Raw genomic sequence first — 18,254 nt, 5'->3', positions numbered from 1 at the left:
AAATATTTGAATAGCTTTGCCAATGACTATTGACAACACATTTCCAAAAACATCTCAAACTTCTAGTTGAAATGCATTGAAGGATGCCACTTCTGCTAATCTTATAAAGTTTGATTTCAATTTTAAAAATTTATCATTTTAGTTATATTTTACTCCAAGTTGTCTCTAAATTTCAAAACTACTTTTATGATTTAATGGTTATTTTCTGTTTTGAAATGTAAAAAATACCAATTTGAAACTCTTGATTGGAAATTAATCAGAACCAGTTCTTTCCACAAATGGTTTCAATTTGGACAAAGCGGCATTTTGTGAGGAAGAATATGAAGAACAATTCTGCCAAAAAATTCCTCTCCAGTTCTGCTGTAAACAGTGGGCTGCTTTTCACAGTTAAAATTGTGTAAAATCTTGAATAACAACTCTATTCAAACAGTTAATCTATTTCATTTGTATTACAGATTCTTGCTAGTGAACACAGAGAACATTGTGCAGCAATACAAAACTAATATGTAGTTAATAGCTTCCATTCTTTTCTTTTCTCCTCCTATGCCTTTACTACAAAAAGATCCTGAACATATAATCTGTATACACTTAAACACTACTTCTAGCAAATGAGTTACAGTGTCTATAGCATACACACAGTAACATTAGCTGAAATACTCAGCTTCAATTGGATACCTAAAACCAGCATTCCTGATTTGTCTATTTTATTATGTTTCAATTTTTTGTTCTCTCATTTTCATTTACATTAAAAGACATTTTCTCTGTGTGGATGCAGTAAAAGGGTTTTACGCAGGCAGTAGTATTATGTTCTTCACCGTACTTATTTGCAGAGAAGAAGAATCTCCTTTACTCCCTTAAGAAATCATTACTTTCTGCAGAAAATGTTTATCAAATGATTTGTCTAACAACCTTTTTTTTTTTTTTTTTTTTTAAGAGACAATCTACATTCATCCAGGATAAAATCTGAAGTGGATGAAATACATTACAGGTAAATGCTGAAGCTATAGATATGTCTAGTTCAAATTTAATTTGTTGTGCAAATCCCTGACTGAAAACTCTGTGAGAACAACAGATGCACTCCTAATGACTTCAAGAGAGCCCCTATTTAAGCATACAATCAGGAGTAATATTACTGAAGTTACACACAGAGGACACCAGGATTAAGTGGTGGTACTATGATAGTACTGGAGTTTAGCAGCTGAAGGACCATTTCATCACCATTTACATTAAAATATTAAAAGTACAGTGTTAAAAGTTTTACTGGTTTGCAGTACCAATATGTCAAAGCCTGGAACAAATTCACACAGGCTGACAAAACCAACAAAAAAAAAGACTGATGGGCTGACAAACCAGTATAATTACATAATTATAGAATAATATGTAGTAATAGAGTACAAAAATTAATGTATGCTTCAAACAGCATTAACCAGGAAACTACAAATATCAAAACTTTAGCAGCGCTGAAGAAAGATTCTGTTTCTCTCTTAATTTAGGGATTGTGAGGATTTGTCATTCTTAAACAGCACTTGAGAAGGTAAAGCAAAACATCACCGAGTGATGACAATCTGATCTTCACTCGATTTCAAGGTGAAGGCAAACTTTCCATATGTAGATAGGAAAATGTGAAGTTCCACAGAAATAAAAGGAGAAATCTCTGAGTCTGCAATAAGCTTCAGCAAATCTCACTGAATTTAAAATCTAAATTTAACTAACTAAAGCGTAAATAATTGCTTTATTATGGTTCACTGGGTGTTAGTTCATAATCACTTGCACATTGAAATCTTGGAAGAATCAGTTTCCTTTACAGAAACTTGCATAAACATTACATGGTGTTGAGAATAATGTTATTTTAGTAGAATTACTGAGTATGGTCCTTTGAATCAAGTGACTAATCCAAAAATCCCCCAAATCACTTCTGTCCCCACTGCCTGGCAGCCATCCTGCCTGCAGTTCCCAGGGGAGAGGTTAAATGTGGAACTTTTAAGTAATGCACTTATACTTGTGAAAGCTTTCAGTGCTGGTATGAATTTCATTTCACATCAATAAATTAAGCAGCATAAAGATTACCTTAAAATATTCCATCAGAGATCTGGAGTACTTCATAGCATGGTCCTTCTTTAGTTTAAACATTCTCAAGTAGAGAAGTGATAAGCATCGGTAGCTGTGGTAATTACGAAAGGATTATGTTAATTCCATTGCTTAATGAAACCTATAAACTGTAAAAAAAAATAAAAATGCTGACCTATATTTTGCAGTTTCTGTTTTAAGGTTAGATTTTGAAACACAAGCAAATGGGGAAAGAAAAAAGAAGTGGTCAAAAGCATTAAAATCCCATCTTGATAAAAGTATAAATCAGAAGAATAAATGTTTAGTCAGCTGCTGAAGAAATCCATTAGTTATCCTTTAATAGTTTAATGGAAAACAAGAATAATGATCTTCTGTAAGCTGCTTAAGTAATTCAGTACTTTTAAAGTCCTCCTTAAGATTTTAGCTGCTTCTCTCATTGTCGCAATGGGACTTACCATAAAACTGCTAATTTCTTGTCCCCTTCCGTGGCAGAAGAGCCTGTGAAATTCTTGAGTCTCATTGCATACCTTGTCAGAAAAGTGAGAAGAAGAAATTGAGACTTAAGGTGTTTCCAAGAATACTAGTGACACTCTGAAAAATATCAGCCACACATAGATACTCATCTCCAACTGCAAAAGGCCACATCATTCTGTAATGATGAGATCAATGTAAAATTCAACAGGAAGCACCACTTAAAATCTGGAGGGCTAAAGTAAATCACCAACCCATTTTCTGGGCAAATGAGATGAACTATCTTTGGGCATATTAATGATATTACATCCATCCATCTAGGCTGGGTCCTGTAAACATTTGTGATGAGTGTTGGACAGAAGCATATGATCTTGGCCCTATATGTACTGAAGAGCAGAGTAATCTATAATGAGGTTTTACATAATATACTTTGGGCTTGAATAATACCTTCAAAATCCTTCTCACAAATGCTTCTTCAAAGCTTTTAATATATTTTATATACAAAATGGTTTTAAATACAGGAAAGGTCCCATTCACAATTTTTTAAAGTCTTGGGTCAATTAATTTATGAGTCTTGTGTACTTGGTCTTCCCTCTCTTTTTAATTGCTGCTGTCCAGCATTTAGATCACCAAAGATTGAGTATTTCTACCTCCTCTCTTTTTTCCCCCTTTAACTGAGCACACTCCACTCCATGCATTTAGTCTCTTGAAAATCAATTCATCGCATAAAATCATTGTTCTGAGCCCTAATGCAATTTCACAGGTACTTGTGTTAGAATCAGTAATAGGGTTCACCGTTGCGTAAGAAAGTTTTAAGGTATCTAAGGCAGTCTTGATGAGTTCTCATTTACAAGGAGATAATGGAGTGCAGGCAGGCAGTGCTGCTTTCACTCTGCCTTCCTCCCACCACCCCATCATCAGCCCCCAGCTTGCAGCTGTAGCACAGCACCTTATGTGCTTCCTCCATGTCCTATCTCACCTGCTCTTTCGTATTGTTGTTCCAGTCATATTGAATAAATCTGACCAAACATGAATAAATATGTTTCTCGTACTTCCAGTGTTACATTAGGGATTTTAGCATTACCATTAACTTTGAAACACCTTTGACAGTCAGATCTCTGATATTCCCAATCTCCTTGATGCTTCACTTGCTTTCACAAATAGGTGTCTGATGCAGATACTCAGGGCAGACACAGCTAATGCAAAAGGGGCAAACGGTGCCTCTCATGAAGGTAGGAGTAAAAGTGAGAAGACTCCTATTTCTTATCTCACTGTAAAAAAATCTATGTTAACATTAGAAGCCACACTGAGAAAGTGCGTGTGCACAGCTGCGTTCTTGGTTTCTACATTCAGCACCCACTGCAGCCCACTGCTGCAGTGAATTTGTCCATGGAATGTATCGAACCTGTACCAGCCTGCTGCTCACCTGGGCAATCATGTCTGACCACTGTCAGCAATTAAATGGCAAATCAGTCTCTCACTGGCTGCTCACAAGATGCTGCATAGAAGAGTTGATAAGTTGACTTCTACCTTTGATGGTAGGTGGTGGAATTAATCTCACCTGACTTTAACTATTTAGAAATTTGAGATCTACTATAATAAAGTCCTCCAGATTCTTCTAGAGCCAAACGCAGTTCAAAAAGCAATCCAAAAGCAGTTCAGGTGCTGCTTCTGTGCCAAGGTCTATCTGTCACACAGCCTGCAGCAGAACTGTGCTGATACAGGAGCTGGTGGGAGGATCAAGGCAGCGGGGCTGCATACGCTGAGGAGTGCCAGTTGCTCCAAGATGCAGCTATACATGCAGCTGACTCCATCCAGGTATCACCCATTTGTCAGCTACTCCTAGAGCTGCCATTCTCCCAGTTAACTGGTGCATGTGGTGTGGCTCTCGAATGAATGAAGATATTTGGTGCATCCACTTCTGAACAGACAGAATGCTGGGCTGAGGAACACTTTCAACTGTGCCATGTGGTTTTCTTAAAAAAAAAAAAGATACACATGGGCTCCTATGAAAAAGCTCTCACTTCTTTAAAGAATATTTCTTTAAATACAATTTATCCTGCCATACAACTGTAGTTATGTAGTTCAGGACACAAAGTACTGTGCTGTTCACTGTCAGAGTGCAGGCAGAGGTAGACAGCTCCTTTTCTTAAACCTTCTGCCCTCGAGAGTTTAACTTGGGTCCTGAATGTTGAGTGAACATAATTTTTTTTGTCAAGTAATCTCTTCAGAGTTTCTTTTTTTCTTTACGAAGTGTAGAATGTAAAAACATGTTTTTAAACATTTAACAAGCGTATTATTTACCTGAGAGTAAGAGCTTCTTAAGATTTAATACATTTTATTATGTAAATACCTGCTTAGAACGTAAAACATGTATTATTTTTGGCAGTCCCCAATAGCTAATCTGGCATGTTAAAAAATCACCTTTGTCATATTAAAAATCAAACACTTAGGGCCTGATTTGCCTCCTTTTCTTTCTTCTGTGTAAACTACCAGTAATTACACTGACAGTAATGGTGATATTCCCAGCACACACTGGAGAAACCAAAGGTGCATCACAGCGAAGAGGAAAAATCCTGTTGTTCTACTTACAGGTAAATTTAATCCTGCTTGATTTCACTTTGGTAATTTGTGCAAGTAAAGCAAACAAGCCCTTAGTTACTCAGGAGACCATTATTTCTACAGAGCCAAGACTATGAAACAGCTACAGGGAATAGTAGCAGATTTTAAAATAATAATTCAGACATTTAATTAGTAAATTAAGGCTCTCTCATCCATATTCTAAGCCTACAAAACTGTATTTAAACTAATTCAGCTGGTTCTCATTCCTTTAACATTAAAAAATATATTTCCTTAATACAATACATGCAGAAAGCTTCTTCTGTATGATCTTACGTGCCAAGTTTCAGCTTTTTTTTTTTTTTAACAGCCAAGTTATAAACCTCTAAAAACAGGGTTTGTAATAGAAATCCTGATAGACTCACTTTAATGTTTTGAATTATAAAACTACACCTTTTAAAAGACAAGTGTCATTGCCAAACAGTGAAATTACTATACTTTACTTCCACCCACTACATTTCAATTTTAATTTTATGAATATTGCAAATTATAACACTCACATTATAACCTCTAAAGGGGATAATTTATAAAAGCAGTGTCCATCAATTATAAATTTTCCATGACATTAATAAAATGGCAAGAACTAATTATGATGACTTCTGAGATGAAGATGCCTTGGACAAATCATTAATATGTCGAAATGGTATTTTTTAAAACATAGCAGGTTCTAATTATGTCTGAAATGAGATGATGAAAATGATCACAGAAAGGACATTAACCTGATGAGTTCCACAGTCTCTGAGTACATGGTGTATGGAGATTTAGCTTCTAATGGATCTCGCTCCATAGCATTCCCGCACTCGATGAAGGAGAGGGCAGCATCAGCATAATTCACTGCTTTGCCGAACTTCTCCAGCTGAAATGGGAATGACACCATCAAGAAAATCCTTCAGCTTTAACTTCTAGGTAGACAGATCATTATACAAAGCAACAGTAGCACTGGGATGAAAGCAAAGCGACGCTGGTAGTTATGGATGAATTCATACAGTAATTAAGGCAGGGGCTATGTTTTCACCAAATCTTTTCAGGTAGTATACGGCCCAAAGCTCCACAGAGGAAAGTCAGTGTATGTCCATTGACACACATGGATTTATACAGGCAATGAGGGACAGTAAGCATGTCTGAACAAATCAGTATTCCTCCTCGATATCTGAACTAAGTCTGAATGTCAAGTTACAACTCCATGTCACTTGTCAGACATCACATTCTGTTAACTGCTGACCAAAAAAAAATATCATCACTTATGTGATGATCGAAAGAGCAGGAAAAAAAAGGGAGAAAATATAGCACTGCTAAATATTTTATTTTACTAGGATTTTATTGCAAAAGGTTTTAGTCCTCATAATGGTTGTGATTAAACTGACTTAGACATACTGATTTCTTTTTTATGTGTAATGAATATTATATATGACATTTTTATAGTAAGTATTTTATAACAGTATTTAACATTTTCAATTTTTGATAGCTGGATGTAAGAATTCTACTAATGTGCCATTTGATATAACAGATCCAATATACTTTAAATAATTTAAAAATTTCTTTGTATGTCTCTATCAAAATATTTTTGATGCATCTGCATATGTTTTCCATTCACAAAATGGAAGCCTGTCCTAGCAACATATTAAGCAGAACATTTAGTATTGGTGCAAGGTAACAGTATATGTGCCTTTGTGGCTACTTCTGAGCAATCTTTCTAACTAGTTCCCTCTGCATACCTTTAATTTCAAGTTCTGCTCTTGTGCATTGATTATATACAAAGCCTTTGTATAACTGATAGCCATTACCTGAATGACCGCAAAAGGGGAAATATTTCTAAATATTTCCTCTCTATTCTAATGGCCACTTCTCAGCATATTCTTTGAATTCCTTGCTTCAAGTCTTCCAAAGATTACTTTTTGTGGTATAAAAAGCAGGAATGTGGCTGCAAGCATATTTAGTGCAGAGACACAGTTTGCGCCAGAAACAGGATCTGATCCTGCCCTTTGCTCCACGCTGACTCCAGTGGAGTAGGTGGAATTCCTCCAGCTCATCACGGCTCAGCTGAGAACAGAGTGAGGTCTCCAAGATCTCTTCCATATGCTACAGTCAGCTGCCACTGCAGTAGCCCGTCCACATTAGCCGATTCCTTACTGCCATCCAGACAAAGATAGGTTTTCCTGGGGTCGCTCCCATAAGACACAAAATCGTATAATCAACTAGGTTGGAAAAGACCTTTAAGATCATCAAGTCCAACCATTACCCCAGGACTGCCAAGTCCACCTAAACCATGCCACTAAGGGCCTCATCTACACAGTTTTTGTACACTTCCAGGGACGGTGATTCCATCACTTCCCTGGGCAGCCTGTTCCAATGCCTGACCATCCTCTCCGTGAAGAAATTGTTCCTAATATCCAACCTAAACCTTCCCTGGTGCAGCTTGAGGCCGTTTCCTCTGGTCCTATCGCTTGTTCCTTGGGAGAGAGACCGACCCCACCTCCCTACAACCTCCTGTCAGGCAGTTGTAGAGAGCGGTAAGGTCCTCCCTGAGCCTTCTCTTCTCCAGACTAAACCCTCCCCATGCCTCAGCCACTCCTCATCACACTTGTGCTCCAGACCCTTCACCAGCTTTGTTGCCCTTTTCTGGCCCCGCTCCAGCACCTCAATGTCTCTTTTGTAGTGAGGGGCCCAGAACTGAACACACTATTAGAGATGCAGCCTCACCAGTGCCAAGTACAGGGGGATGATCACTGCCCTGGCCCTGCTGCCACACTAGTGCTGACACAGGCCAGGATGCCTGGGTGCAAGCTGGCTCATGCTCAGCTCTGTCAATCAGCACCCCCTGGTCCTTTTCCTCTGAGCAGCCACTCTTCCCCAAGCCTGCCCTTCACCAGAAATCTATTTTCCATACAAGCTCAGGATGAGCACTGCCACAAATCCCATTAACATTTGCTGACACATTTTGAGGTCACATGCATTATCTTTCTAGCCACTGCAACACATCTTTCAATGCTGTGTGTGCTTTGTCATGTCAGCACCAAGTAACCAGAAGCAATTGTTTCCATAGGACAACTAACGCTACGGGATTGCACAGAAAATGTGTTACATGGAGATAATTTGTGTGCAGCTGTATCGGGTTGGGAAAAAAAAAAGAAGTCGAGACCTAAACAGTGGAAAGAAAAAGCAGATACTTTGTTCATGGGTATTTCTGTCTGCCAACAAGTTGTATTGTAGCATATGGCCCCACATTCCTGTAAGCGCACTCGGGGTGTCAAACTGCATGCGACAGGCAAGGCCTGCCTGCAGGCAGCAGCATGATGTGCTGTGCCTGCTCCTCTTAGTTCTGCTTGAGAAACACCCCTGATTCCACAAGGCATAGTCAAAGGTAAGAGGATGGGAGACAGGTCAACACTTTCTTAGTGCATGAGGCTGTGGAGGGAAGTGGATTGACATAGCATGTTGAGATCATCAGGAGCCTGAGCCTGTAAATATTTGCTAGCATGAAGCAGGCATCCCTGTGCCAGAACCATGTGTATTTTCCTTAAAGGTCAATCAGCTGTGGGAGGTGTTGTCAGTCTGCTTCTGCCAGCCCTTTCAGCATGCAGATGTGAGGGCTCTGGCTGAACATGATCTGCTGAGCCGGGCTGCAGGCATCAGTTCAGGCCACCTCCTGCAACTGGACGTGTCGGGAGGGATGACTGCTCACTTACTGACAGCCATGGCAGGCTGTCAAAAACCTGAACCCACCTCCCACTGAAAACACACTTGGTAACACTGTGCCCCAAGTCAAAAGGCAGCCTGGAAAGCGGAAGCAGGCAGCTTGACAGATCAACTCTCTTTCAGCTCACTGACAGCAAAGGGAAAGCCATTTTATTTTAATTTCTATTTTTTTTTTGGTGTTTAGAAACATAGCATGTGATTGGTTTGGTTTTTTTGACAAACACTTTTTCCAAGAACAAAATCTCTGATGTGGAATGATAAAATACGCATGCAACTCCCCCCACCCCCGCCAAATAATAAAGCAAGAGGTGAATAATCACCCAGTTCTTTTTCAGTTGTGATTTTGAGGGGCAAAGTGAATGGCTACACTCCATTTTAGACATCTTACTTTAAATAAATTGAGGAGTCAAGTTCCACTAAGCCTGCCTAAATGAGCTGCTGTTCTGTACTCTATGTAGCATACTGGAGTGAAGTCCCTACCTGCAAAGCAAATGGCTATTAAAGGCACTTCAGTGCTAGCAATAGCTTGGACTGAAAAAGCTATGCTAGTCTGTCAGATTAAGTAGTTTTATCAAAATCAAAACACTTTGCAAAATTAGGTCAATCTTACTGGAATTTCATCTGGGGTAAAATGAGATAAAAAGCTTTTCCAGCATCGAACTACCTCATTGCAAAATATTTTGGGAAGTAGTGTGTTGAGTCTTTATTTACCAGCCTAAAAGCATGCAATAAAAATGAATGTATTATTTAAAAATCAATTGTTGCAAATTTTAAACAACTGGATTGGAAATATCAAACAGTTTTACCACAAGATAATGGGGTGGAGGGTGATCTGCTTTTCTTAACTTTCTGTAATGGAATATTTCAACACACTTGGTTTAGGCACAAAGTGAATAGGAAAACAAATTTCAAGTACACATCATCTTCCATGAAACTATCTTACATCCTTCATAAACAGCATAACTGTTGCACCTCCTTGGAAGAGATATCAACTATTGTAAGGAGCTTCTTTTTTTGGGGGGAATGAATTGTTAAAGGCTAGAAATGGTGCTCAGGGTTTGACTTGCTGTGGACAGTGTACTTATGGAGTACAACCTGAAGCATGCTTTAGCCAATAGCAGGGTTCCTCTTGGTTTCTGAGACTTTAGATGACATTCAGAATGGACATTTTTGTAACACCCAGTTCCACACTGGAAAGAGACAAAAATCCCCCATGTCAACCTACCAATGCATCTGCTTTATGCTTAAGCTTCTTAGCCTCCTGCATATAATAATCCGCATTGTGAAGCCTAAAAAGACAAAATCAATTATTTCAAGTCTTCATTTTCATACAGTTGGACAAACATTGTTTGAGAAAACTGCTGACTGCTTCCAAGAACAATTTCAACATATACACCCACTTAGCTCTGCATCTTAACCTGATATTAATCTGAAGCTGCTGTAAGCAAAGATATGATGGGTGACCAGAATGCAAAATAACTAGCTGTAGAAACTGGCCACCCAAAGGACCCGTTAATGTGCGCTGAACAGAGGAAAAGGAAAAATATTTTAAACTAATTAAGTATAAAAAGTTTCCATTAGAGGAGATAAAACTAAAAAAAAAGAAGAATTACCGTGAATCAACATTCATGATCTAAAAATATTTATCAACTGAGTCTTCATTAATCAGTGACAACAGTTCATTTGTAAAGATTAAAACTGTGTGTGCCTTTGTGCAGCACTATCCACACAGGTGCCCAATGCTAGTGTTCTCATCAAAGATACGCTCTTTCACTGGGACCTCTGCTTGCATGAAAATCCCAGCTACATAACGTACAGCTAGCACAGAGAGCCAATAATACTTACACATCATCAAATGTTATTTTGGGTCTTCTGGACTCAGAACTCCCATTGGAAAGAGTTGGCATTGCAGACCAGATGTCCGTTTCTAGATGGCTGGTGTCAAGAAGAGGGTTGGCTGTTGGTGTATTGTGAGATTCTTCCTCCTAGATAAAAAAGTACTGTTACTAACTCTTCATAGTTCAAGCAAACAGCTTCCAGCAATAGAATTGTTCACATCCACTCCTCAGGAAAAAAAACCAACCAAACAAAAGGCTAAGGCACAAATTAGCGCTTGTATATACCCAACTACATCCAGGTTACCTCACAAAACCACTTCTAACGTTTATAATTAATTAATCTAATAAGCCTATTAGATTAATTAGGCAATATGACTCTACCTCTGACCCATCACCTGAACTCATTAACTTACACTCCTAGATGAAGTCAGCCCAGATACCACAGAGTTACTGACTAGAGATACTGCTGAAAGCAATGGTGGGGAAATCCAATGCAGAAGGGCTGGATGTAAACTCAACTTCATTCAAGCAGTATCACACTAATGTAACTATTTTTTTGTATTAACATTAGCTAACTGTAAGGTGTCTGAAAAGTCTGCTCAGATTTCAGCAAGGAGTGGTTTCCTCACCCTTGCTACACAGAACAGAGAGAAGAAAGGAAAGCAGAAGTCAAGAGTTGTGACTTTGCATTGATTAAAACCAGAAGCGTAAATGAAACATTTAAATTAGGCAACTGCAACTTGCAAGCTAGGTCCACAGCCAGATAAACTAAATTACAGCTGAACCAATGAACTAGGAAAAGAAGTCTAACATATTTTAGAAGACAAATATGTCATGTATCAGGTTAATAGATAAACCAAGGATAAATCTGACTAGAGATGCTGGGAGCAAGAGGAAGTGGCCCTGCTGTTTACATAGCATTGTTTATTTGCTGACATATGCAGTTCATTTTGGCATTGATTTCAGTTGAAGGTGTGTGTATTAGTCTCGCAGCTTGAAGTGACACAATGATATCAGAAAGCAACAGGGATGAATGAATAAGGTGATTTGTCACCTATGATCCAATGCAAGTTGTGAGTTTTACTATCACAGTGCAGGGTAACAACCTCTCGCGAAGCGTCGAACTGTGAAAAACGGGGCTATGCGTGTCCTTTTCTGTGGCAGAATTTTCTCTCGTCTTTTAATTTTGACAGGGATACTAAGATACAGTCGGATACTAAATGATATGTTTGAAACTCCAGAGGGAGGACTATTTATTAAATGGGCCCAAACCCTCAAGTTTTCCTGTTTCACCTAAAAAAGGATGACAAACAGATGTGAAACACTACTTTTTTTTTTAGTGAATTTGCTATGCAGTTTCTAGGCTTGGCTCTTTTTCATGTATTTTCTGTAAAAAAAATCATCTGAATCTGGTGAAAAGCAAGCAAGAAAGAATTGCTTTGAACAGGAAATGGCCCTAACATAATGTTGGGTTTTTTTTTGGGTGGAAACCCCAACTATTTACATGGTATCTAAAAGCTTATATACATAATTCATGGAGATTAGATGTAAATAAACCTAACTGCTGGAAGCTGGGAGCCTGCAAACCTGAGAGAAGATATTTCCATGTTGAGTATGCTATGGACAGGTAGCTTTTTGTTAGATTTTTATTGTCTGTTTAGTTTAGGCCACAATATTCAGTATAACTACAGTACTTAATTCTGGCTGAGAATTTGGGGAAATTATTCAAGCGATGGATATCAAAATTCTTGAAGCTTTATTTTTCAAGAGTGTGTGTTGTAGCTATAGATTTAAGGGACTAATTGCAGCTAGCTGGTGGCTGCAAAGCTCTCCTCTGAGGCTCTGGGACCGATACACAATGCCAAGCAAATGCTTAACACTGACCTAAAAATTGAGCTTTTTGAGTTGCTTATGCCCAGCTCTGCAAAGATCCACTCCTTGTTGATCTTGAGTGGGGCTACATAAGCATTTAAAAATAGATACTGAGGGGGGAAAAATATCAAACAGAACAAAGCTAAGTTAATTTTATCTTGTTCACCTTCAGCAACTGAGGTCAGTTACTTACACACATTCCTTTGGGGTTAGAAGAAGATTTATTTTCATTCTTTCTGTGTTTAGAAACAGAGGAGGAAGAGTTGCTGGTCTGAGAGGTGTTTGTGATGTTGGTCTCTTGGCTGAAGGAGCTGTTGTCACTGCTGTGCCGCCGGTGCACAGGCTCGTCCAAGAGTGGGGATAACGGTGGAGGGAACAGCTTCTCTTCTCTTTTCTTTGCCACCTTTTTCACTGAGTTACCACTGCTCCTGGGACACAGACAAGAACCAGTTGCATTTCAAGAACCTTGGTTAATCCTCCATAGCACCAAGATTATATTTACTGAGAAGCCAGCTCTACCCTCAAATATGTCCTGCAGTCCCCATGTCCTACGAACTACATCAAAAGGGAATAGGCAGGGAAAAAAGAAGAGCTACCTCTGCCTTTTCAATAGCTGCAGAAACCTCCTGCTTTGGAGGACAATTTCCAGTGCATTAGTACAAATTGCACCCAATTTAAATGCTAATTTGAGTCAGTCTTCATTTAAGAGGTCATAGAGGTTCTGATTCAGCAAAGTGCTAGAAAGTTTTATGCATGGGGTTAGTTCCTTTGACATCAAGTATGACTATTTATGTGTTTAACATTAAGCATCTTCTTAAGAGGTGGATTAGGGCCCACATAAGCAACCTCTGCAAAAAGCATAACAGCACATGGCATGTGAACAAAAAAAATAATTTACAACAACTACAAAATGATAACCGTAACAATAACAAGATAATAATTATTTGACCTCTAGAATAAAACCAATGTTCAACACTATATTAAAATGATACACTGTAGCTGGCAAAACCCTTGAGCAAATATTGGTTGATGAATTGAACGTGATTCAGAAAATGAATGTGGTTTTGACATGAAAGCTCAAGTAATATGATAATCTATTGTCTGTTTTATGTACAGAAATTGTTAGCCGGCTAGAAGTAGCAGCTGTGATACACAGTAAAACAAAAAAAACCTTTTAGACCTTTCTCCCCTCAAATCCATCAAAAAGGATAAAAACAGAACCCAACACCCTGCTGTTTAACATGTTAATCTACTCATAGATTTTTATTTTGGGTACTGTCCTAGCTCAGTCAATGAAGATAACCTGAATTTTAATCTTTTGTTAGACATCTAATATTGTGCTACACGGTCATTTGCTTTTCATGATTATTGACCAAAATTTCAATAACAAATTAAGTCACAAAGAATTTATGTTTCCTTCCCAGTCACTTTCAGTCAGTGTCAGGAATTATAGATCTACTTTGCCTTAAAGTAACCAGGGAAAGAGGAGAAGGCAAGCCAAGCTTCCTTGCTCCTCATCCTGGAGCTCTCTCTCATTCCACCCTGGCCTCTTTTGCAGTTTCGCCAACAGTATCAGGATCCACACCTGCTTTGGTCATTCCCCTACTTTGGGAAATACAAAAATATGATACAAAATCTGGTGATTGATAGAAGAATATTTTAGCTTAACTGTAAAATCACACAAGCTCGCCATGTTTCAGGTTTTACAGCTCTTCTCAAAACTATTTTAATTCGAGTGAAGCAGAGTTAAAAGTATCTGATTTGAAACTCTGATATTAAAGATCTTCAGACTAAAGGAATCAAATAAGCACAGAAATTCATGTTGCCTTACAGTAGGACTGGTATGAATCATGTCCTGCTCAGAAAACACATGGGCCTGATCAAAGGAAAGCAACCAGGTTGGAAGAGACTGGCAGTTCTTTGAGGAGACTGATTTTATGTGCATGTGGTCCTGCAACATGTCCTCCAAACAGTTCTCACTCACAACTCCATCTGTTAGCTTTCTGACCCCCAAAGGGCATTTTGGAACTCAGACAAGTTACCACAGCTATAGCACAATAACACTCTGAACTTCTTCCAGAGGAAAGTTTTCCAAAGGAGGGCAAGCACTGTCCCAACAAAGCATGCACGTTTTACTGGATTGTACAGAGGCAAAGCAGACACAGTTAATGAAACACCCAGGAGCAGAATCCAAACCCGCTGCCTCCCAAATGAGTGTCCTATGCAGGGAATCCTGAACATGCACATATGTGTGGGAGCAGAGAGCAAAGCGGTTTTCTGTGCCCCTGTGCATGGAGGTGTGTGGAGGTCTTCTTTCTCCCTGGTACAGCTTTGCAAAGGGAAGAGCAACGACATCTGGCAGATCTCAAAAACATGTGAAGAAAAACTTGAGCCATTGGCCAAGACCCCTTTAGGATCTGACGCTGCACCACTAGTGAGGTTCCTCAGCACACCCATGGATATTTCCAGGGCTAATGCAGGACTCCGTTGCTTGCACACAGTCTACAACTGCACGGGGAAATTTAAGGCACATATAAAGCAACATTCCTCAGCTGCTACACAGAGGTGGAGGCATTAGAGAGTATTATCAGACAAACTTAAGGTGGCTGTAGGTGCTTTAAAACTTCACCAGTTCTCTCCATCTCTGGGCTTAAATAAGAGATAGGGGAAACCACAATACAGATACAGCTCCTCAGCTCTGGCACACAAGTCATTCTGTGGGTGGGAAGACTTAACCACAAAGCGAAAATGAACTTGAGGATATTTTTTTTCTATATAACTCAAAACCCCAATACTTTATGGTTATAATTCTATTTGGTTTAGGTTTTTTTCTTTTCTTTTTTTCCCTGTTGCCCACTTAAGCTTATGAGTTTTTGAAGGAAGTAGGCTGATAATTTATTTAGCAATGTTACCTCCCTAAGATTTACACCAAAGCATTTATGTTAACAATAACCTCCATGAAATAGGTTGTTACCAGCAGTAAACCAGATTGTCACTTCGCTTTGGGCTGTTAATGGCCTAAGAAACTGGTCTTTGATTGCAGTAATCGCTAATTTTGAATGAATTTATTGCAATAATTACCAAGACTCAATGGTTTAATTTGCTGACATGATTGTTAGTTAAACTATATTTAAAATCTAGGGAGAAACACAATAAAAGTTTAAGGAAAAAATACAAGCAGAACTGATGGTCTTGTGGCTGCAGGGTTTAATTTTCGCGACTGAAAAGGCCAATTATCAAACACCAAGAAGCATCCCCATTTGCTTTTTTTTTCCAACCTGGTTTCTTTTGGGGCAGAAAGCAAGAAAGCAGGTAACAAGAGGTCACTGCATGAAGGGGAGAGAATTTCCATCTACTCTCACATTTCAAGCTCCCTTTCTTTGCCCTTTCTTTATCCACTCCTTGTGGTATGTATGCAGTGGTATCTCTGGCTTACTAGTGACACAAAACCATTATCTACACCAATCACTTGGTTTTCCTTTGCCTCTATTTTCCCTGTCCACAATGAAATGCCGCATATAGACGGCTGTGACTACCCAAGGGATTGGCTAATATACGCTGCCAAGTATAAGTGCATCTTTAACTACAGGTCAAACAAAAGGGAACAGGACATCTTGAAAACCAGGATGAAATGCTTGCCTTAGACAGATTTCCAGTGTGCCTGCTAGATGGCAAGCATGTTTCACTGGTATGAGTCCAGTCTGAAATTCAGACATTCTGCATCAGCAAATAACTCTGCGTTGTTACAAACTGCCAAATGCTGGCCAACAGTGCTCTGGACTGGGTCTACCAATCAGGTATTCAAATATAAAAGGTATTCAGCAGCACATACAGTTAATGCTTAAATTAAAATTGCTCCGGCAAGCAGGTAAATAAATAAATAATCCTCTGCTGCAAAGTGGGCAGCTGACCTGACCAAAATCCAGCTTCACAGCAGTGTTTCAGCTTGAACTACTTAGATAAAACAAAGTGTTATCTATTCCTTCACTTGCTATGAAATGTCAGAAATAAGGAAAATACAGTAGCATTTGTTTGAATAATTATATTTTAAGTGTCATGTCAGATTTAGGTAAAGGCATCAGCCCCAGAGCGTGCGAGGGAAGGAACAGAGAGATAACCAGTTGCTTATGCAATGACTACATAATACAAACCAGCTCTTAGGTTGTGTGAACAGCTTTTAAGTTCATAATTGACCATTTGAAACTTCTACACTGAAACTGTACACGTAGTCATAGAAACTTGTGGAAATTAGGCATATAACTGTCCATATTAGACATGTTACCTTTTAAAAATTAATTGTGCATCTTTGCTTGCTCTATTGAGCACATATATTTAGGGAAAGATTATGAGGAAATGTATTCAAATGGCTAAACCATGGACAGGGAGCCAAGCAAGAGCTGCAGAGGCAAGGGGAAGAGGGGCTGTCTTTCACCAATTCCTCCAGACTCCTGAATGCCTCCAAATTTCAGCCTAGAGGTCCTAGTCTTCCTGTCAAAAGACTCTTGTACCTATAAAAACCCCAATGAAAGTCTCTGAAGGCTGCCTTGGGCAACTTGGCTAACAAGTTCTAACAGGAGAGACTTAAGGTTCCTCCCAACTGGGAACATCCACCATAGGACATACCACCTTCTTAATGGATGAACATCACCATCACACCTGTGGCTGAATCACCCTCATTTCTCAAAGTTCTTACATAGAGATTTAGGGAGTTCTGAAAGAAACGTAAAACCTTTGGGAATAAAGGAGCAAATGGCAAAGCCTGTCTTTCAACATCTTACCACTGAAGTGTTATTTTCCCCCATGCCCTTGAAGAGTGTACTTTCAGCTTCCCCTTTCTTGTGCCTCTCCTTAAAACTCTACCTAACCCTCTGAGGAGCAGAACCACTCCTGACTACTTAAAAACAATCTGGGGCTCTCCAGAAATTTGTTGCCACACAGTTCAGCCAGCTCCTTAATCTTCTGGGAAATATGTTGATCTATATTCAGTTGCACGTCTCTGGGAGCTGAAGACCTGAATTATCAAACAATATTGCGTTTGTTTCAAGTGAACTCAGAAAACACTAACAACAAATACAGTGTGATCCAGGGCTCAAACACTGCAGTGGAAAAGAAGTCAGAAAATTTTGTCTAAAAACTTGAGGCAGACAAGAAGAAAAGCTGGCATATGGAAATAACTATTGATGGACACAATTATATTTTAACAGAGAATACCAAAGGCTTGAAAGCTGCAAGGAATCAAATTAAGGACCTGGAAAACAAGCTCAGATTAAGAAACATCAGGTTGGGGGTGGATCCTTAGGGCTTGCTGGCGACAAGAATAGAAGGATTTTTTTAATGGATTGTGGAGGTGTTGGGGATGGATAATCCTTCATTTCCTCTGCAATATATCTCTGCTTATTGTATTTCTAGCAAGGACAATCAGGCAACACCCATTATGATGTTTATCAAACGTGCAACATGTTACAGAACACATTGTAACTTTCTACTCATCTGCCTTTTCCAGACTCCAACTGACTTTCTCAGTAGTAAAATGAGGGCTTAGTTCAAGGACTTCAGTTAAGTCCTTGGTATTTATACACTAGTATAAATAAAATGATAAACAACCTTCTTCGTGGGTTTTAAAATTTGTATGCTATTTCATGAATAATGTTTGAACTTTATCTAACTTTAAATACTCCTACACTCAAATTG

At 38.9% G+C, this 18,254-nt stretch overlaps 1 protein-coding gene across 5 annotated transcripts in view; it reads right to left on the bottom strand.

Annotated features, from left to right (window-relative positions):
- Positions 1-18,254, bottom strand: part of AFF2 (AF4/FMR2 family member 2) — a 342,188-nt gene that overhangs the window by 15,107 nt on the left and 308,827 nt on the right. For 4 of the 5 annotated variants that reach the window (XM_030498544.1, XM_030498546.1, XM_030498547.1 and 1 more), the window contains 6 exons: positions 12,757-12,991; positions 10,699-10,838; positions 10,079-10,142; positions 5,877-6,013; positions 2,523-2,594; positions 2,068-2,161 (listed from right to left, as the gene is read on the bottom strand). In XM_030498544.1, the coding sequence (XP_030354404.1) occupies positions 2,068-2,161; positions 2,523-2,594; positions 5,877-6,013; positions 10,079-10,142; positions 10,699-10,838; positions 12,757-12,991 (742 nt within the window). Of the gene's footprint in view, positions 1-2,067; positions 2,162-2,522; positions 2,595-3,964; positions 4,515-5,876; positions 6,014-10,078; positions 10,143-10,698; positions 10,839-12,756; positions 12,992-18,254 lie in introns of all 5 variants that reach the window. The other variant, XR_003993337.1, reaches the window with a different exon arrangement.

The sequence above is a fragment of the Strigops habroptila genome, chromosome 9, assembly GCF_004027225.2.
Source record: "Strigops habroptila isolate Jane chromosome 9, bStrHab1.2.pri, whole genome shotgun sequence".
In the NCBI taxonomy this organism is placed as follows: Eukaryota; Metazoa; Chordata; class Aves; order Psittaciformes; family Psittacidae; genus Strigops; species Strigops habroptila.
The sequence above is the reverse complement of the archived record's forward strand: the minus strand, read 5'-3'. Positions and strand labels throughout refer to the sequence as shown.